The sequence below is a fragment of the Apostichopus japonicus genome, chromosome 8 (assembly GCF_037975245.1).
Source record: "Apostichopus japonicus isolate 1M-3 chromosome 8, ASM3797524v1, whole genome shotgun sequence".
Lineage (NCBI taxonomy): Eukaryota > Metazoa > Echinodermata > Holothuroidea > Aspidochirotida > Stichopodidae > Apostichopus > Apostichopus japonicus.
The window spans coordinates 7,870,530-7,891,963 of record NC_092568.1 but is presented as its reverse complement, the minus strand read 5'-3'; the positions used below and the strand labels follow the sequence as shown (position 1 = coordinate 7,891,963).

The following is a 21,434-nucleotide window of genomic DNA, read 5'->3' as shown; positions in this document are numbered from 1 at the left end:
AGAAAATTGACGAGTTGCACACTTACTACCATCTCGACAAGATGACAAAATTCAGAAAATTGACGTTTTGACGAGATAACGGATCTCATCAATGCAACAATTTTCTGCAGATTGACGAGTTGCACACTTACTACCATCTCGACAAAACGACAAAATTCAGAAAATTGACGTTTTGACGAGATAACGGATCTCGTCAATGCAACAATTTTCTGCAAATTGACGAGTTGCACACTTACTACGTATACCATCTCGACAAGATGACAAAATTCAGAAAATTGTTGACGAGATCCGTTATCTCGTCAAAACGTCAATTTTCTGAATTTTGTCAACTTGTCGAGATGGTAGTAAGTGTGCAAGTCGTCAATTTGCTGAAAATTGCTGCATTGACGAGATCCGTTATGTCGTCAAAACGGCAATTTCCTGAATTTTGTCACGTTACCATCTCGTCAACTCATCAATTTGCAGATAATTGTCGTTTTGTCAAGTTGGTAACTCGTCAATGCAATGTCCCTTCTACGCTTCCGTAAGTATCTTGTAATGGGGGCACCAAATGCTGAAATGATGTGATGTGGAAAGGTGTCGCTTCCAAAGTAATTTTACAGCTGGGTTTGGGAAATGTAGCTATACTGAGGGATTAAGTTTGAGTCCCTTCACTAGATTGAAACTTCATGCATTCGTCATGGCTTCAAAAGTGCAAAAAAGAAGACAATTGATACACGAGATCAAATAGAGGTTCATACTTGGTGTTGGCCCTTCACTATGGTCCTTTGGGGGAGAGGAGGGGGGTGGGGGATTCTGAGGAAGGGGCCGGATACTATGATCTATGTAGCAAGATTTAACAGTGGCTCCAATGTTAAGTAAAGCCTCATGGATAGATCAACAGGCTTCAGGCACTGTCAAAAACAAAAGTCACACTTACTATTTCAACTCTATGTTATGGAAAGAAACTACAGTTTTGTTTTCATTCTTTCGAAAGGGAACATAGCTGCATCTTGGGGGAACTTACATCCAACTCCACACACACTGTTCAGATCTTTTTGAGCCAGTATTTGACAATCATATTATAGTGGGAATAAAAAGATGAAAACACAACAATAAAAAAAGGTAGTCAATCTAAAAAAAACAAAAAAGTGTTTTATTGCTTCAGTTATAGTTATCACAAAGTGAAACAGGTAAGCTTGTTATTAAATGCCTTTCATAGTGTCATATAAAACTAAATGAGACTCACAATGCAGATCTTTCACCTGAATGATCAAGAGAGCCATTTTGGCCAGTGCATAAGGCATGGGGGGGGGGGGGGGGGTTCCCAACAGAATGCATTCGATGTCAACTTGCGGGAGTCATTTACAGACTCAAAATCAGAAGAAACGTCAGAAAAAACTATTTTACAGGGAAAATGCTATTTTTCTCCTAGAAGAAATAGATGTCTTAAACTATTAGCACTATCCCCACTGATGTTCTTTGGCAGCATTCATTTACATGGCAACATGTATGTGCAAGATATAGCCTTAATACCCTACTGTCATATAAGCCTACAGCTGCAAGATTGCATACTAAATCAAGTATATGAGATATACAGAGTGTGTCTACAAGATTAATAATTACATTGGCAGAGAGATTACATACATGATTGCTTTTTGGCTTTGAACACACACGAAACATTAACGGTATTTAGGTATATTTTTTCTGTAATAAATAGAATCAATTTTGGAATCATTTCATAACCTATAGTGAACCTCCTTACATATCTTTCTATAGTAATCCTTAAAGATTTCTCAAAATCAGACACAGATCTGAAGTAAAATAAATAAGGCTGAAGATGGTCATTATGATTTTAAGTTATTAACACTTAATTTCATTAATTTGCTAAATTTAACATGTTGCCATCCTATGACACCTAAACAGACTCAGGGGTGGATAGCTAGACTGTGAGACAACATACAAGCAAGCATCTTGCCACCTGTGATATGATGACATGATCACATTGCTTGAAAATCACACACAAAAGTCACATTATAAACATCATTTAGCATATAATATACTAGACATCCCTCAAAAAGCTATGTGATATATTCTTGTTTTTAGTTATTTGAATCAAATAGGCAGTGTTCGTTTTGCATTATCTGTTATCGTCATTATCAAATTACACTGTATGATACTTGCTAAGTCCATATGGTAGTTGAAGTAACCATGGAAACTGAACACAGAGGAACACGTGTACTTCAAATTAATAATTCACTTCAATACAGTGTCTTAACCCGCAAAGGGGGGGGGTAAGGGGTGGCTAGGTTCCTCTTTAGGAGGGGAGCAGGGGCAGAAAAGGGCCCCTAAGTTAGAACTCCAAAATATTTCATACCTTCCCGGTCAATTTTCTGTTGCTGATTTACCTAATTAATAGTAAATATTATTATGTCTCTTTGTTGTCATCTGCTATAACTTTCATTTTTTTGTCTTGAGGTGGTGTAAATGCTGATAAATATCTCCTTTTTTTGTCAGATTTCTATAATGCTATACCACATCTACTGTACCATAGTGCTGTACTATTCGGTTACCAGATTTGTTTAGTAATATCTCTCTCTATCACTCTGTTCTTCTACTGGTGGCAAAGGATACAAAAGGAAGTAGTCAAAAGTGATAAAGAAACAAAAAAACAAAACAATGCTAAATTACCAAAAGTTACTCAACTTTAGAATAACTGTTCTTAACACATTAAATTAAATTTGATAGACAAATATTCTTAAAGGGACAGTTCACAAAGAAAACAGGCGTCGTCGGATTGCAGAAATACTGCTGCTTGAGCAAAGGTTCTGCAGAACATTTTTCCCGGCTTCCAATTAACTGATGAGATTGGCATACTTGATTGGTACTACTTGGATAAATGTCTGCATCTTTGTGTACAAACACAGAACAGAAGACACCATAGGCACTAGGAGTGAGTACCACCTAGCACACATCAATATCTGATTTCTTTAAAAGTACTCCGTCTCTTTAACTAATGCCACAAGTACAGCAGTACTTCACAAAGCAGATGTTGACTACACAGAAACCACCATAAAATCAAAGCTCTGTTTTTCCTTCAATCTTGATAAGCTCCACCTCAAAGATCAAAGTAGAACCACCTGTTGAGAAAGCAATTTGATTATTTTTAACATACAAACAGATATTTTGTATACATAATTCCATTATTTTTGTGTATGCGACGATTTCCATTATTGCAACTTTCGATGCAATTGTAAGTATCTGCTTCTTGTACCCAATAAAATGTTCAATGTTTTGAACATTTCAGAAACAGAAATATCAACCTCCAGAATAAAGTTGTACTTTTTTCACCACATATTTATATATCTTCATGCTTGCATGAACACAACGAGTTCTGATATTGTAAGAACAACAACAATGTTAATCTTTCCAGTTAAGACTGTTGACTTCTGATGGAGCATCTCATAACATTTTCTTCAGCTTAACTGCTACACATGATATGACTATATTACGTGGGCTTACTCATACTGGAATTTAACTTATTTCTATCAGACTTTCAACTGACACATCAAACACCTTGCAAATCCTTAGACAACGTGCAAAGCATCCACCCTAACTTCTTTAAGGATCTCAAAATAAATCCACAAATGTCTTTTGTAAACAAATTCCACCTTTACCTGGAATTTTTGGAGGTGCCCCTCTTTCGCCGTAACCAAGATCGGACGGAATGACTAGCTTTCTCTTTTCTCCTTCACACATACTGAAATGAGAAACAAATGGTTCATAGGATACAAATGCAATATTATAACCAACTCTTTAAACATTGAGAGACACAGGACATTGGAGTCCATTTTGAAGGGGAGTGGAGGGGGGTTGGAGGTGGAGGGAAGGAGAAAAGTGGGGAGAGGAGGGGAAACCATTATTTCTTGGGAATTTCTTTTGTGCTGTACCCTGCACGCATGCTGCTTGTGCAAATTTAGGCCCATTCAATATTTTGAATGCTGGTTATCATTAGTTTATGAAGGCTACATTTTCCTATTGTTTAGTGTGTTATGATGCAAACTGACTTGGCACAAAAAGTGTGTGGCATAGCCTGTCAACAAGACATCCAAGAATATGAGGAAGACACAGACAAAACTGTTATAATGGTATTTTCAATTATCACAAAAAAAGTTTACCTATTTCATAACTTTTTTTGATTACTTCAATGATGTGTTAATACAATGTCTGTGTATCAGAAAATCTTAAATCAACAATGTTAATGCTTCTTTCCATAGAGGTTTTTGCATTTGGTTACCAATAATACTAACCTACCAATTACAAATATTACTCAAAATATCATAGCACATTGATCAACCTTAAGAGTACACTAGTTTTACTTTTCACTCTAATTGTTTAAACATTAACCAGAGTATTACTAATGATTCCATACAATTTCTACAAAGTTTGTTATCCAGGAACATTTCCATAGTAATATTAATCGCATGAAATTTGAAAAGTGACTCAGCGACCATTTCGTAATTCTTCAATTCATTTTATGGACCAGCTAATGAACTGCAATGTTATGGGATTCGAGTACTGAATAATTTCCAGTTAATACCAAATTCAATATCTGCTTTAGCAAAAAGATATACTTTTGTCATGAAATATCATACATGTAAATTTCAGTTTTACAGATGTTACACTTAGCAGAGTAGTTACATCAAAGTTGGCCATACAGTTCGCATCATTTCTATTTTACGGCCATCCTCAGAAAAACAATCTGTCCATGGACTATGCTCCAAAAATAGTCCTGTCGAGTCCAATTTGAGCATGTTTGCACTTTTGTACCAAACAATATCTTGTAAATATCTCAGATGATAGACCTACATGAAAGGTAACTTTCATATTGCAAATAAAAGCAGTGCAATGAAAACATGACGACTACATAATCATGCTGCAGATATGTCTGGCATTCATTCCAACATTTTGTCAAACTTACTTTAACAATCCTTGTTCCCATCCTTTAATGACTTGTCCCATTCCAAGGGTAAAAACAAAAGGTTCTCCTCGAGGAAGACTGCTGTCAAATTCCTCTCCATTTTCCAAGGTGCCCTGTAAATGAACAAAAAATAGTACAAAACCATTAGGTCTAAGGATGAGATTAAGCCTTGAAGATGAAAGGTTCTATCATACAATGGACCAAATTATGGCTGAATTCATACTAATACCAACTCATTACTAATTAAATAAAACTTTGCTACCATTTTTGTCAGGTCTACCAAAAAAACATAAAAAATCAAAAAGTGGTGTCTTTCAGCTCACTATTTCTTACAGGACATATTTTTAACAAACGGAGGAAATTCAACTTCTTTTGCAAACTTTCTATTAGTAGATTATGTTCTAACTTGAAACGGCTCAGGTTGTGTTTCTTCTGGGCATGATTCTTAAAGATGAATGAAAAGTCTGAATGTAGCATTGACCACCATGGTGGTGAGTAAATGTACCCTGTTATGACACATAACCCAATGAATGTTTTTGCCCTCAAGTTGGCATAAGTCTGACCACGGTTGTCACGCTTTGAAATCAGGGATCTAAAGACATTATACGGTATTCCTCAACTCTGAAACCTGACTGCAGAGTTGTATGCATCAGTCTCCATTCCACACTATAAAACATTGTTGTTATATTTAGTACTTACAGTATAATGCATACTCAATCTATCACCGTTCTTGGATCTTCTTGCACAATTTTCTACCTTCTTCTTCACTCCAATTTGAAGTTTCTTTGTTTTCTCTGAATTGACTTCTATAACGACTACTAAAACAATTATCAGCAGGGAAACTGCTATCTGCTTCCATTGAGTTGCCATCTCCTGGAAGAATAAATACAAAACATATGTCACGCTCTATTACAGGTGTGTATCAACAAAAGGCAGATCTCCATGTAGTCACTGCTTATGACAAAGATGGCAGAGTTATGTAAAAGACTTTACAACAATGAGAACTAGCAATTTCTCAAAGCAGGTAGTTGTGTCTGTACTATTTAATGTTATTCCAGTTGTGCCATCCACCTGGTTGAAGACAAGCTAGGATGCTACTTTTGTTGCATGAATGTTGCAAGCGATGATTAAAAAGTCTTGAGACAGTCTCTTACTTGTCTAAGAAAACAAATCAACAAGCAAAGTTTAATCACCTATCACTCTTGCAACAGATGAATATAGAGTGACGCAACTTCCAAATACTGTGTTAATTGGGGCTGAATCTGTCATTTGTCCGTTATTCATAAGACTAATTTACAACTACGTTGACAATTTTGGAATTAGAAGGAAAGGTAAAACCTATACATTGTTTTGGCAGAGCAATAATGAAATTTGCCAATACTACTGCATCTAGATTTGCTACCAAATCCATTATCCAGTTTAAAACCACTATCCTAGCATTGCCCTAAATATATACTACTTTAATAAATTTATGAGTTTTCCAGAGATAAAGTTTTTCTTTTATGGCATTATATTCTGCATATCAGTTTTCAGGTTCATTAATTTTTGTTAAATATAATATTAAATATTGAAACTACTGAGGGTCTGCAACCCTGCATAGCAAATAAACTACATACACAGATATATATACACTGAAGCCCTGTGTACTGTATAGTATACTACCAATATACATATGGATGTGTGTCTCTCAAAGTTTGGTAGCAAATTTTTTGTTTTGATTTTGATCCTTCATTGTTGATTGATAGCAAATACAAATGAAAATGTAGGTAATTGATTTGTTTCTAGTCAAGTTTCATCATATTGTACACTAAAATATGAACATTTCTGATTTTTTTCCCCAGATTGCTATTGAATGTGTTGTATACTACTATGTAAAAAGGCTGGGTGAAAAATTGTTGAAGACTAGATAGAACCCAACAATTACTCACTAAATAACTTGCTATCAGTTGAAAAGGCCTAGAACTACATCTCTGCTTCATCAATTGTAATCTTAATGAATAATACTTGGTTTGAGAAAAGTTGTCTAAACAAACTCAAAAAGATGCTTTGATCAACAAGATAAGAGTAAGTGTTTGGGCCACAAATATTTAAGAATTAAATGCAATACATTAATGTTGCACATCATCATACTTAGCAGTAAAAAATGTCTTAGATGGTGTGGAAAAATTTCAGGAAGCTACAGTAACAAAGAAATGCAAATGATTGTTGTCTCACCGACTGCTACTGTACACTAGAACCTTTGTTTTGAAATCTGTGAGATAAGCCTCTAAACTAACCAACTCTGAACTATGAAAGGCCTTGAAGCTTTGATAACAATGTCTCAAGGTCTCTCTGTGAGGAGGGTTGTCTTTCTGCCGATTACATCATTCTTGTGAATAACCTACGTATGGGTCTAGCGGTGACATGTTTGTGGTATGGGTAAGACAAAATGTTTAAGTATGTTATTGTTGGTCATCACATTGCAAGAATAAGCTTTGCTTTCTTAATTGTTCATATGTATCTGGGGGGGGGGGGGGGGGAGGTGGGAGGGATGAGGAGTTCCAAACGATCCCAACCTTTATCATTAAAAGTAAGGTGAAAAAATCCTTTTAATGAAAACTTTCCCAAACATCTAAGAAAATATATATTCTGGTCTTGAATTGACTCCATGCACAGTGAAGACTTCGAGTAGTATGCAATGGTTATCGCAGAACCTCCTGTGCACCAATAACATTTTCTGTTTTGTTTTTGCCAAAACTGTGCAAGTTGGGCTTTGACTTTAGATTCGATCGACCAGTTATGTTTGTCTGTGCACACACAATTCACCTGGTGTACTTATACGCTAGTGATTGATTCATACTTTCATGTCATTCTGAATCATTTGAATGCATGTGTATTTATTAGGTTGATTTAGTAAATGCTGGTTTGGCAGTTATCAATTAATTATGACTATTACTTATTTTGGTGAATCTGGTCACTGAAAATTGAAGCCTTTATGTAATTAGGATAAGTAAGAGAGGTATTTCCAGCTTGAAATCTTCAAGCTTGAGTTAGTCTCTTAAATCTACTAACTTTATATTCATGATTATATATAGGTACAGGCCTACTACAGTACTGTGTAGCATTCAATGGGAACTTGGGCCACTGCATGTGCAGCAACCTATCCTCCTTTGTTCAGATAACATTATGGTATTGGTAACACCTAGCCTATTAATACTAGTAGGCCCTAAAGCCTGTTGTGGTTGTCTGAGCCATTAAGTTAATATTGCCCTGTAAGAAGTATTATTATTTAAGAGTAGCCTAATAAGTGATGCACAACAACACAAGGTAGACCAACACCTACAACTATTTAGCCTAGTCTACATTTCTTTTCATTATGTTGTAATTATGCCTGCAATTGAATGAGCTGCAAACGTAGCTATTTGCCTACTGTAATGGGCCAAATTAAGGCTATTTGAGCTCTCTAAGGCTTTAAATGCAGTACTAACCTCGTTAGTTTGTAGCAAAATTTTCTTATGCAGCTTTGGTGCACTCAAATCGGAGGTCAGGTTGCAGTATTTGTTACACGACCAAACGCTGGATTAGTTACGGAAGGTACTGTAGAGTAACTTGTGCGTTGGACACTATACCAGCCACCAGTTCACACTTGATATAGCACACGGTATGCGTATATTGGGATTTCGATTTACCTTCAGAAATATGTACACGCGTTACTATTATACTTTACGAGTACAAGTGAATGGAAAAGTGGTAGCATGTATATAAAACAATCTCGTCGGTACCAGGTTCCTGATGTAACACTAAAAATGAGACAGAGTGCACTGTTCTGGGATATATATATATAAAGTCTTTCAAGTTACAAGGGTTGTGAAATTTACAACAAGGGACATTATAACCATGTGGCGAAGGAAGCTATCAAAAAGTCAGAGAAGATTCCCAGAAGAATGTTTATTTTGATATTATGAATGGCCATTTGGTCGTTGGAAGTTTCAAATATTTATCTTCAATTAGGACTATATATTTTACTCCTTCTTCCACGAAATTTCGTGTTTTCATGACGAAATTTTCACTTTTTTCTCACAAATAATTTACAAATTCGTCTAATGATGCTACATTTTTGTGACAATTTTGTATTTATTTCTGAATTTTCTGAATTTATTCCGAATTTTCTAGAAATTTACTCATTTCATTCTTCAAAGTTTGACCCTTTATGATGAATAGTTGAGATGATGATTTATCTCAATACTTCAACTTTTATTTCGGCTTTTTATCGAAATTGTGACTTTTTGGGTAAAAAAGAGCTGAAAAAACAAACATACTACCGTACACAGGGGCGTATCCAGGATTTTCTAACCCGGGGGGGGGGGGGGCGAATTACTATCTAAGCGGAGCGCCACCGTCGGTTGGCGCGCAGCGTACAAGAAAATTTCTGGTTTTCATACCCCCCAGATCACCGGAAATGGCACTTTTGGGGCTTGAAAATGACCAACCAGATGTACACTTTTGCATGAGAAACAAGTATTTCCCACTAGTTTTTTTCTCCATCCATAACCTTTTTGAAGATTGTCACCAGTCACACATCATGTTCGAACTCATCGCATGTCCTGTGGATCATTGCTTTTGTAGGTGATTCTACGTCGCGGGCCACAATACCCGAAGGTTTTAAGCCCATTATTTGTTCAGAATTTGAAAAATCACATTTCTCGTGAATAAACTCATTTCAAAACGTACCCATCATGTTGCAAAAAAAAAAAAATCATCTATGGACAACCAATATAGAAAAACCTCCTTGAACCCCTAACAGACCGGCCAAAATTGCACGAGTAGAGGGAAGTATGATGAAGAATGTTGGTCAGGAAATTTTCGAAAATTCAGACACCCCCAGATTATTTATTGGTGTACAAATATTAAAACCTTTTATAACGGCTATTGTAAAACTTCGTTGAAGGAAATGAAACAAATGCCGTATATTTCCGAAACCGAACAATACACACATAGGCGTAGGAGGCGGGGGCTGCAACTCCCCCCCCCCCAATATTTGTTTCTGAAAATTCGGCCAATACTGAAATTTTTTTGGGCACCTACTGAAAGAAAAATAAATTGCAATCCATAGCTACATCTAAAGGAAATAAATTAAAAATCATCTCCTTGGTAATTAAAATAAAGTTCTAAGCTTGGCCGACTAGTAAAAGAGAGTTTTGACATAATTGGACCTCCATGCTTTTTTTTTCCATCTACATAAGACATTTCGTTGTTTAGATGGGCATCCCGCGGTGTACTGCGCAACTTTCACGGACCGTACGGTACACGATGGTATGCGATGTAATAACCGATGCTTGTTTATATGATATTGGCATTAACATGTTGAGCGCGCGCTTTGCGCGCGAAAAATGTTGGTTATATTTTTCGGGCAAGTCGTTACAGCTCCCCAAATCAAATTGGGCTCCTTCGCCTTTGACTACACACACAAACAGTTTTGAAGCTGTTCATCCTAAACGCCATTTTCATGCTCACTGATATTATTTGATATCTGCTGTTTGCTTTACAAATTCGAACAGGCGCGTAGCGAAGAATTTGCCAAGGGAGGGGCGAAGTCTGCAGGCAAACTATCTAAGCGTAGGGTTGGCGCGAAGCGTACCCGAAAATTTTGGCCGAAAATGCCTCCCAGATCGATGGAAATGACACTTCCCAGGCCTTGTTAGTTGTATCTAAGCATTTTCTATTTTGAAATTACTAGCGATATCATAAAAAAAATATGCTCGGGGGGGGGGGGGTGGTCGCCCCCTTCCCGAAATGCGTCATGTTCCCCGACGACTCGGTCGAGTTCGAGGCTAGCCGCAGTTGGTTTCATAGTACAATTGTACAATTGTTTAAGGCGTCCATATTCACACACACACGCGCGTTATGATAGACCTTATATAGTATGTATATAGATACATTAGTGAGAGAGGGAAATTGGAAACGTCAAAAATGGAGTTGTCGGTGTAAGGGGTAGGGTGAGGTGCACGCCCCTTCCGAAATCCTCGATCCGTCACTGGCTACCCTGTGTATATAATAGGGATCAGTGCTATAATGATGTCACTGTTCCTCGTTCTCTTCCCGGTGTCTTGGCGTTTTCTTTTACTCCCTCCCTTTCTCCCTTTTCTCTTTTTCTTTTCCCTTCCTCTCCTCCTCCTCTTTTTTCCTCTTTTTCCTCTTTTTTCTTCCCTTTTTTTTCTCCTCTTTTTCTTACCCGGGGGCGCGCCCCCAACACCCCCCTGGATACGCGCCTGGTACATACCTTTCGAAATTATTGAAATTTGACTATTTATTATACTGTAACATTGTCTTAGTTGCGATACGGTGTTGTAATTGTAGGCTTGTTAGCCGGCGTCATACAACTTCATTCTCTATATATGTATCTGAACTATAACATAAAAGTAATGGATTTATTAATTGTTCACTTACTCTATCATCATCATTGTTCATTTGTCATCATTTGCACCCATTGTCAGTCTCTTTACTAAATATACAAGGTAACCTGGGATGGCCCGCAAGGGAAAATCTTTGTTATATAAAGATTCAATCACACTTTTATGCTGACAAGTTCGACATTTATTTCTAATACAGAATCACTGGCATTGACCACGATGACACGAGGAAATCTCGACACCGGTTTTCTTTTGTAATGTTTGTAACATAGCAATGTACACTACAGATCAATAACTGTTCACACAGCCCTTCACAAACTTCGTCCCGGAGTCAGACATACCTTGTTGCTATGGGTACCTGTCTGTGTGATAGTTGTTTACCTGAAGTAGACTTTGAGATTGTAAGCAATTCGTAGCGTAACTAGTACTATCCTAGTACTGGTACGGCAATTTGGGTTTTATTGGGAGATCCCCTAACTGTCTAAGACCCAAGCTTGTCACTGTGACGGAGTTTCAGCCCGAGAAAAACTGGTTTTAGTTGGACGAATGTCGTTTAAAGAAGTGAACGGTACATTGTGATACAAAAGTAGACTGAGCATGTTTTCTGGGATAGACTAACTTGAACGTAGTAACGTTAGGCAAAGTCATTTTTATCTTAAACTAAAAGTAGGCTACCTATTGTGTTGGCTAGGCTTTATCGAAATGGCAGAGCCTGCAAACAGATCAAAGGGTCTTCACGTAAACAGATATAGCGTAGAGGGAAACAGGGCCAGGAATGTGGAAGTTCGACCTCTCAGTGACATTACTGGTCAGAAATTCTTGACCACAGGTATGGAAACTATGGATATGCCATCCACATTAGCAACGAAACAAGGGCAATCAACAGCTACAATCTTAACAAATCGCTCCAGAAACCAGACAGTTATCAGACCATTTGACCAAAGAAGACCGTTTAAGGCGCCATCACTTGCCAAAGGGACAAGGTGGATGCATCGGACCACAATCACCTTAGAGGAAAGACCAAACAAGGATGTGATGGAAAGTTCCATGCAGTATGTAAGTAGCAATGTAATGTATGAACCATGTTTGATTTTGAAGGTTGTAGATGTGTCCTACATTGAACTAGGCTAGAATATACCTAGCTCAAATGTCAGTTAATGGTCGAGTTTGCTAGGAAACCATACATAGCCTATGAGTATGAAGACTGAATCCCTTACAATTATACCATGCCAACACATCACAATTTTCAGAATGTAACTAGCTGTTACTCCGTGATGAGTATCATCAATAATCATATAAGTGCTACCTAAGTCAACAAACTGAAACATCATGAAGAATAGTAGAGTAGACCTAAGCTAAACTGATATGATATCTGAAAGTGTAAAGTATAAAATAGGTTAGACTATTGGCAAGCTATGTTGCTAATTAATTTTTGTCTTTTATTAATTGAGAAGCACAACCTTTTCATTCATCCTTATTTCCATTATTTAACAATTCCTTGAAAATGGCTTATATTCCTTTGCAGGCATATAGTGGAAAATATGTGACCAGTCCACCACAAAGACCAAGACAATGCCCATCCCTTCAAACATCTCATTTTGAGCTTGGTATGAATGAACAACAACATTTGACCACTCATAATGATACAGAATATCCTGGAAGACCTATCGACCATGTAAGAATATTTTTTTTGCGGTTTTTTTTTAGCAAATGTTTGTTGTTGTTGTTGCAATTGTTCAATGTTCTTTAACAAACCCCATAAGATACTTTCACTTTCACAAATGGTGTACATATTGGGACAAACTAAATCGAATGACAGCGAATGACCGAATGACAATTGACTTTGTACAGGGTTAATTATCATTTGCGAATGACAGCGAATGAAGGCGAATGACAACGAATGACACCGAATGACAACGAATGACAACGAAGGACAGTATTGAGAAGAGATAGAATGATTAACGGAGTGGAGTAAATGCGGTTATTGGTTTTCTGCGCAAAAATGATTTGAGGAAAATCGCATATAACGTGGTTGCAGGGTTTTGGTGTAATTTACGGATAGAAACCACAGGGAAAGTTTTTGTGTGAGAATGCGGTTGAGTGCTGTGCTTTTTACCTCTGTAGATTTATCATAGAAAGATAACTGAAGCCGTTTCAAGATTATAGTATTGTCAGTTTCTAACAATTAATATCGGGAAAATAACGTTAAATTTATTTTTTAAAATCAGACTTACAATTTCGCTTACTATAAGGTGCGTTTTTATCTTGTCCGTACTTTACTAGATCTAGATACCCATGAAGTCTGAACTGTGATATCCAGTTGAAGCAAATGTCTGTGCTGTCATTACTGTCATTCGTTTTAGTCAACGCATTTTTTTAGTGTGTACAACATATTGTCATTCGTTATGTGTAACGCAATTGTCATTCGTTTTAGTAACACCCTACATATTGGCCTATACTGGTTCTAGGACTTCAATTGAATATTGTATTATAGGTACAGTATTTAAGAAGACAAGAAAGCTCATACATTCACTGTATCTTTATTCTCACTAACTTTTTATCTTCCAAATGTTTGCCTTTTTTTGCTACTGTATGTTGAATTGTCATCCAAGGATTTCATGGAATTGGTAGCACTGCACTAAATATAATATCTAAGCTGGAGAATGTACAAGGCACATGTTAGTCAATAGATGTTGTTACAATCAAAGGTCATCAATATTGCCCCCAAATATGCTATAAGGTCAGCTAATAGTCAACCATATCAACATCCAACAAGCATTTTACTACCACTCTAGGAGTACTTATCCACACTGAGATATAACTAATTGTCTATTCTAACATTCCCTCAAAGATCAGAGCCTTTAGGAAATTAATTTTGACAACTTCTAGCAATTTCAAGTGTGGTAAAATTTGGGGTCAATACTGATGATCTAGAAGTGAATAAATAGAAATAGTTAATTTTTCTCTGCTGAGTGACCAAGCCACAGTAAAAAGAACAACCAATAAAAAGACCAAACAAAAGAGGGAAAAGAAAACGTGAGACATTATAAATATGATCCAAAACATTATTGAAGACAAGGCATTAAGAAGTTGATGAATCGACTGTATATTAGCCCCAACTGTCCAATATGTGAAAAAGCAAAGATAGAAAGAAAACAAAAATTATACATCACACATATAGCACTTTGTTTGAAAGTATGGGTACATGTACAGTATCATAGCACTTGTATAAACTATTGTCTTCACACTTTGGCCATATTAATACAGACCGGCCAATTTTTGCACTCTTCCAACGAATTCATATTATGACATAGTTTGATATTTCTGTCGACAGCCAAATAAAGTTCATTATCCATCAATACTGAACTGGTCCCACAATGTGACTGGACAGGACATGAAAGATGCACTGAGCCGTAGGAATCATTCGCCAAACTATTGGAGTTCATACACAGATGTACATTCAAGACTCGGTCTGCAACGAGGGGAAGGAGTGAAACGAGAAACAGGACCCAAAGTGCAATACAATCTTCTAACAGGTATGAGCTCTTCCTTTATAGTCTGTCTCTTACAGCAGCCAAACAAACTATGAACATGCATTCTCTGATATGTAAGCTGAATATTTCAAATGTGAATGTTTCACATAAATTTCTTGTTATCTAAAATAAAATGTTGGTAAACCCCTCCTTGTATGTCTGAATTGTTGATGAGGGAAGGACATTAGGAACTTTTATAAGATCACTTTTAAACAAATGTTTAGTTTTTATATGCCATAGTCCAATATAAATGAAAAAGTTGAGTGTTATTGTAATTTCTATAGCTGTTACACTTTTCAAGATATTAGACTTCTTTAAAAAGCTGTAAATATCTGTTCCTTTAATGACATAGACTTCTCAGTCCAAGCCTAGTTGTTGATATTAATCCATCATTTCAAAAAATTGTCTAATAACTCAACCCAAACATATTTATTTAACCTCAAGAAAATGAGCAGCCGTGGACAACTTCAAATTTTTTTTCTTTGAAATATAAATTTACATTGTTTTGAAAATAATATTTGGATCTGTTAAAAGATATGTGTCTCTGTTTCCAAGTTTGTGCTGCTTTCATTTAGAAAAGGATAATTGTATAAGAAATACAACCAGTGGCTTTTAACAGTTTTTATAATATAAAAATTAATTTTATTCATGCTCTTTAAATCTGCCAGCTATAATGCAAAAATCTGTAATGCTCAGTTGAATATGTAATCAGTTGTGCTGCTTGACTATTCAGAGAATGAATCAAGGACAAATTGATCCTTAACAGAAAGTTGCCAGATAGAATAATTCCTTTGGTATCTTTTTTTTTTTGTATGTCTCCTTAGGCCAGGAAATTAGACAACCGGAAGTTTCTAGTCAGCGACTTGTGTCTGGAAATCGAGTGTTAAACCAAGCTAGAGGTCACATGGGGGATCAAGAAACATTTGTACTTGGATGAGAGTGATGTACGATACTGAACAGAATAACCAGAACAATTAATATATAAAGGTTACACACAGCGTTGAACATTTGAGATGTACATATAGACGTGACTTCAACACCTGAAAATTACCTCCAATGATGGCAGTGACAATTTTTTGGGTTGCAATTCAACAGAATTTGCCTATGGCTTAATTGACGGGGTTATCTGTGTAAAAGCGAATGCCGGCATAGCGAGACAACTTCTGCAGATGTTTGAACTAAGAGTTTCATCGACAGAGGCTCATCTGACTATATTGTGTTCATAACATCACAACAATGTTATGAAACTTAACATAATTACCAGTTTTTGTTGTTGTCGAAGTGTGTCAAAAGTGTACGTAGTGATGAAGATATTTTATGACAGGCTTCACCATTTGAATGCAATTAAAGCTTGCACGTATAAATGTAGACGTTAAACCTGAAATAGCCTCTTTATAAACACAGGTTGAGTAACTTAGCTATCCTACAATTGATATTATTTTAACCATTTATGTTTATGCTACTGTAATTATATAGGTCATCCAGTCTTCCCCCTGTAAAGGCATGATTTTGTAGAGTTTTTTCAATCAAAAGGTTACATTGGAAACCATTTTAATGTTTTGTTTGATCAATGCACCTTACAAACATTTGCCCACTGTGGTGCCTGACGTTTAGTTGATCCGAGGGCATACAATGGTGCAAAGTATAGTAAGGTAGAGGTGTATTCAAATGAGAAAACTACTGCTAGCGTACACTTTCATAAAAAGTCTACGAGTTTGTTAAGGTGCATCCCTCGTCATGGGATAATTTTCATAATTGGTTTTTATAATAGTATACAAATAATGAATGGTTATGAGTGCAATTGTGCAAATATTTCATGAGTTGAAAGATGTAATTTGTTCCATTCAACGAGGCACAGCCGAGTTGAATGGAACAAATTACATCTTTCAACTCATGAAATATTTGCACTATTGCACGAATGGAAACCATTCATTATTTGTTTTATACACCTTCAAAATTTGGATATAATTGGATGTAAAATGCACTCATGCAACAGATTGTTTTGAACAGACAGGTTTCTCTGCTCTCTTACCATTGAAAAAAGTGCTATCAAAAAAGTAAAACACATGGTTCTATTTCATAGAGTGCAATAGAGCGGATTTTGCATACAATCAACGAGCAATTGACCAATCAAATGGCCGGAATATAATTAGGTGTTGTATAATGATGGATATCACTTTATGTAATAGTTTATACCCCTTCTTTGCATCTAGTTGCAGGTGATTTGGCTGGTTATCTCAATGTACGGTATGAAATATTCAGAGGCCATATCTGTTTGTAATTGTTTAGCTGTTTGAGCTATTTCACGATCATTCAAAATGATGCTCGTTAAAAGTTCCACACAATGTATTTTTCATGTAACTTTTAAGATTGTTAACTAGGATAGTTAGAAATATTATTTATTATAAATGCTCTGTAAAGGTCATCATACTTGTGGCATTGTTTTCATTTCCCCAAATATGGAAGCATATCCTTAGTATGGGTGCTATCTCATGTTTTTTATGAAGTTTCTATGCAATTTGTATTTACACACGTTTCATGCATATTTAAACTGGAAATAGTAGAGGCTGTTTCAAAGAAAGACAGAAATAAATTTTTAACTAAATACAAATTTACAAGTTTGTTCTGTTTAATGTTTAGTATTGTTATCTTGGGAATGATCATTTCAGAAATACTGCCTATCTGTATGTGCATGTATGTATGTGTATGTGCATTCCCCTATACTCTGATATAGGAACAATTCGACTTGGGGCATTTCAGTCTTGAACCAGGAGATGTTGATTGCCTTTATTTCTCTTTTCCCAAAATGATCTGAAATTAAGTATTTTGTCCCTTTGCTTGTAAGTACTTTCAACGTAAAAATTATCACTTTGAATGAAATCAAGTCACAAACTTCAGTTCTAGTATAATATTGTTTGAATTACTTTAATGAAAAATAGAGTGAGATCTGGTGGTTAAAAAGAAATGAGAAACATCACCTTAAGAGATTAAAAAAAAAAGAAAAAAAAAGAGAAGAGAAAAAATGGCTGACAAATTTCATGTAACTTTCAAAGTTTATTTTGCTTGCTGACTGAATTAGGAAAACCTAAATTGACAGTAACAAAGATTAGAAGCTGGGTTGGGTTATTAATATAAACTTGTACCCCCCGAATGCAAGGACAGACTTAATACATTGGACAGTATTGGACAGCATGAAAATAGCTAATGCTTATAAAGGGTTAAAGTCATTCACAGTTACCTCACAGATTTCCGCTTCAACACGTCTCTGGCAAATCACGATTCTACAATTTTAAATACATCGAGCAAACTTTTCCTTTTCATAACAACAGTTTTAACATGAAACTGTTAGACCGAGGACGTTGTAAAAATAGACGATACCAACAAAGCAAGCTTTTTTACTTCATAAATCATAGATCAATGCTGCATACAAAAACCCTTTTTAATTCCCACAATTTACTTACAGCCCGACATAATTAAGAATAAAATATGAAATGACTTAAATAAGGCAATTAGGAAACTATCTCGATATACTTTGCATACACTTGCTGATTTTTTCTCTTCAGCGATTCATTCTTTTGAGAATGCTAAATGGTGGTTTTTGGCAGAGGTAATAGTAGCCTGTGCTTCATTTTCTACCAGCAAGTTTAGACTGCCAGAGAAATCACTGAAGAGGAGGAATATATGAGCTCTTAAAAATGAAATAAAAATGCAACAGAAAATAAAAGAAAGAAAAGTTATCTTATTAACATATCCAAAAGAAAAGCTATTAATACTGGTCTACATTTGATTTATTATTTTCAATTTTCTAATCCTACAAAAAAAATAAGAACTAAATTTTCATTTTCAATTCCCAATATTCAACAACAGTTCTAAACTGTTCTATTCATTATACTTTTACTAGAATTTTTTTTCTTAAATATCGACACTATGGTCTTTTTTAAAGCCATTTTAAGTACTTTTTAAACTTTTCTCCACCTACAGTATACCAGTTTCCCTGTAAGCCTTTGAAAACTACAGACGACTTGTACAAGAATCCTAGGTACATGATTTAGCATAGAAACCCTGCACAAATGCCCTTCCTCATGTCTGATACTGGCAACTACGACATTGTGTATAATACTTTCAAGTTAAATGGGCAGTATTAAGTTATCTCATACTAGTGTATTCAGCTCTCAGTCATTGATTTCAATCAGGAAACACATTGCATTTGGTATAAAACACAATAAAAACTTGGATTATTCCAACTTAAACTTGTTCCTGCATCCCATCATTGGATCATTTCTTATCGGACTCTTATCGTATTGGATCGTGCCGGACTGGACGAGTATCCTTGTTGCTAAATCCAGGATTAGTTTCTGTAAGTTTGATGTGTGCATAGCAACAGCACAAAATGGATCAAACAGCATAGAGGAGTATTGGATTATGCTGCTGAGCACAAATAAAAACTTTCACTGTGATTTTCTCAAGCTCCTCATACAAGTTCCCACTGTGAGCTTTGGCTTAAATGAAATACTTTCCTTAAATTTACCAAATCCCAAGTCATCATACTGACAGACTTTACTGATTTAAGTAAGAGAGACTTATCACAGAGTAATTAAATAATAGAATAAGCTAATAAAGGGACCTAACCCATTTAACTCACAATTAACAATAGAATGCTTTAGATTCAAGTTCAAGAAAAAAAAAAAACCCTGAAACCAATATCTTTCATTTGATCGAAAATTTCTTCCCTCTCTCCTCACCAAAATATTGAATAAACTTATATTCCGAGTAAAAAAGTCTTGTTTCGTACATTAAAGCAAAGGCATATTCCACAATCACAAAAGCAAAAACAGAAATCTGGCAGCAAAATTTGCATTCCAGGGAAAATTCCCCTCCCCCCCCACACACCCCTCCTATTACCGCCATTTACAACTCTGTACCTATCATAAAAATGACATTTCAGAGAAAACGAGAAGCTATCAAGCACTACATCAATTTTGTACAATTAGTACACATATCTTAAAGCCGGCAGACCTCCTCGCTTGACATAAAAATCACCAGCAGAGACGATTACAAATTCAACATGTGAACACTAATCAACGCTGGAATGTTATTCTGGCAGTTAGAATTAAATATAAAGAATAAGAATAAATTGAAGAAGAAGAAGAAAAAGAAAAAAGAGCAAGTTTTCATGTAAAATTCTAATGCATTAACTCTCCCGCCAACATTTCAATCAGGTTTAATAAGCAAAGTCACTTAACTAAAATGACTAATGAGAAGACTACCTGATGTAGCTTTGAGACAATTCCTGTGTAAAGATGCTATTGGTAGCTATGGTAACAGATATTCATTTGGTCATTGCTAAAGTAGCCAAAACAGATCAAACAACAAGGCCTTTGTTACCATGTGTCTGTCTGTCTAAATCTGTTGCATATACTTTGTTTCTACTAGCAGCAATGCTTTTCATTTGATTTCTTTATCTTTCAAAATAAAAACAACTTTCAATAATCGATACTGTCTTTTGTCAATGTTTCATTTCTGATGCGAACCATATGGTATTTTGCTCCATAAGAAAACATTGGATCAAAATAAAGGATACAAAACGACAACTACAGGAAAATCCAAAAAAAAAAAACAAAAAAAAAACGAAGAAGAAGCACAAGCAGATGAACAGTTTCACAGGTAAAAAGCAAATCAAAATCTGCATAAATTGGTCAATAAAACTGTTCTCATCTTTGGAACGGGACACATTTAGATTATTTTAACTTTACATTTCGCAAGGCAAGCAACAGAGACAACAATTATAAACGAGTTGTTAACTGGTTACTTTCCACAAAACAATATGAAAGATCCTTTGAGAGAGAGATAATTTAGAAAACATAAAACTCAGACAACCACTGAGTAACACAACACAATGAATGACATTGGGTCAGGCAGCAGCAAGCCATGAGGCTTGCAAACGCTGTTTTATGCCACAAGATCCTGATCATGTCTGACACCAACAGTACAACTATCTATTCAGTTTGGTCCTAATATAATTGGTTTTTAATATCTTTCTGTACTTTGACTCATTGAGCCTGCCAATTGGATCACTCACAAACAGCACTTGGTTTGAAAATTTGACAATGTGCTTCCAAAATGGATCAAAGACCACCAGGTTTAATGTAAGAAATTTGACCATTCCTTAAACAAGTGATACTTTCGAGACCATTTTCACCTTTCCATTTTAGCTGAATTTGAGGGCAGTATATCTCTGCTTGCATAACAATTATCATTTGCAAATAATTCAACTTTTCCATTCTTTAAAATTGATTTCTTCATCATTTCCACTGATCATGGAGGATACAGATCCCAAAGGAGGGCAAAAAGGTGAAATTTGTTCTGATTTGATAAAGTAAATGTGTATTGCATCGATGTCTCTACTCTCTGTTGCACCGCACTCCAGATGGTCAATCCTCTAATTCCCTATTGCTTGTGTAGTTTAATATCGGAGTAAATCTTACTTTGATATCGTCCATGCATGACACATAAACAAGGTTAAGTCATACACTTGATGTTTGAATTAGCATG

The 21,434-nt window shown here is 35.7% G+C and overlaps 2 protein-coding genes across 3 annotated transcripts; one reads left to right on the top strand and one right to left on the bottom strand.

The window, feature by feature from the left end:
* Positions 1-1,108: 1,108 nt before the first annotated feature.
* Positions 1,109-8,635, bottom strand: LOC139972119 (peptidyl-prolyl cis-trans isomerase FKBP2-like). Of its 2 annotated transcripts, none has more exons than XM_071979064.1 (5): positions 8,370-8,635; positions 5,660-5,833; positions 4,961-5,073; positions 3,657-3,739; positions 1,109-3,119 (listed from the first exon to the last, which is right to left on the bottom strand). In XM_071979064.1, exons 2-5 carry the CDS (start codon positions 5,828-5,830, stop codon positions 3,058-3,060), a joined length of 429 nt encoding a protein of 142 aa, XP_071835165.1. In that variant the 5' UTR covers positions 5,831-5,833; positions 8,370-8,635; the 3' UTR covers positions 1,109-3,057. The 2 variants fall into 2 exon arrangements, with proteins under 2 accessions (XP_071835165.1, XP_071835163.1); XM_071979062.1 differs by having other exon boundaries at positions 8,428-8,620.
* Positions 8,636-11,673: 3,038 nt separating this feature from the next.
* LOC139972118 (uncharacterized) lies at positions 11,674-20,042 on the top strand. Its single transcript, XM_071979061.1, has 4 exons — positions 11,674-12,405; positions 12,875-13,024; positions 14,684-14,885; positions 15,707-20,042. Exons 1-4 carry the CDS (start codon positions 12,052-12,054, stop codon positions 15,817-15,819), a joined length of 819 nt encoding a protein of 272 aa, XP_071835162.1. The 5' UTR covers positions 11,674-12,051; the 3' UTR covers positions 15,820-20,042.
* Positions 20,043-21,434: the final 1,392 nt, after the last annotated feature.

Bases quoted from the DNA above. Each gene is read 5' to 3' on its own strand.
- LOC139972119 (XM_071979064.1), bottom strand. From the start codon at position 5,830: ATGGCAACTCAATGGAAGCAGATAGCAGTTTCCCTGCTGATAATTGTT. The intron at 5,074-5,659 runs GTAAGTACTAAA...GTTCATTTACAG, and splicing joins GATTGAGTATGCATTATACT to GGCACCTTGGAAAATGGAGA. The intron at 3,740-4,960 runs GTAAGTTTGACA...TTCTCATTTCAG, and splicing joins TGGGAACAAGGATTGTTAAA to TATGTGTGAAGGAGAAAAGA.
- LOC139972118 (XM_071979061.1), top strand. From the start codon at position 12,052: ATGGCAGAGCCTGCAAACAGATCAAAGGGTCTTCACGTAAACAGATAT. The intron at 12,406-12,874 runs GTAAGTAGCAAT...ATTCCTTTGCAG, and splicing joins TGGAAAGTTCCATGCAGTAT to GCATATAGTGGAAAATATGT. The intron at 13,025-14,683 runs GTAAGAATATTT...TTCTGTCGACAG, and splicing joins CTGGAAGACCTATCGACCAT to CCAAATAAAGTTCATTATCC.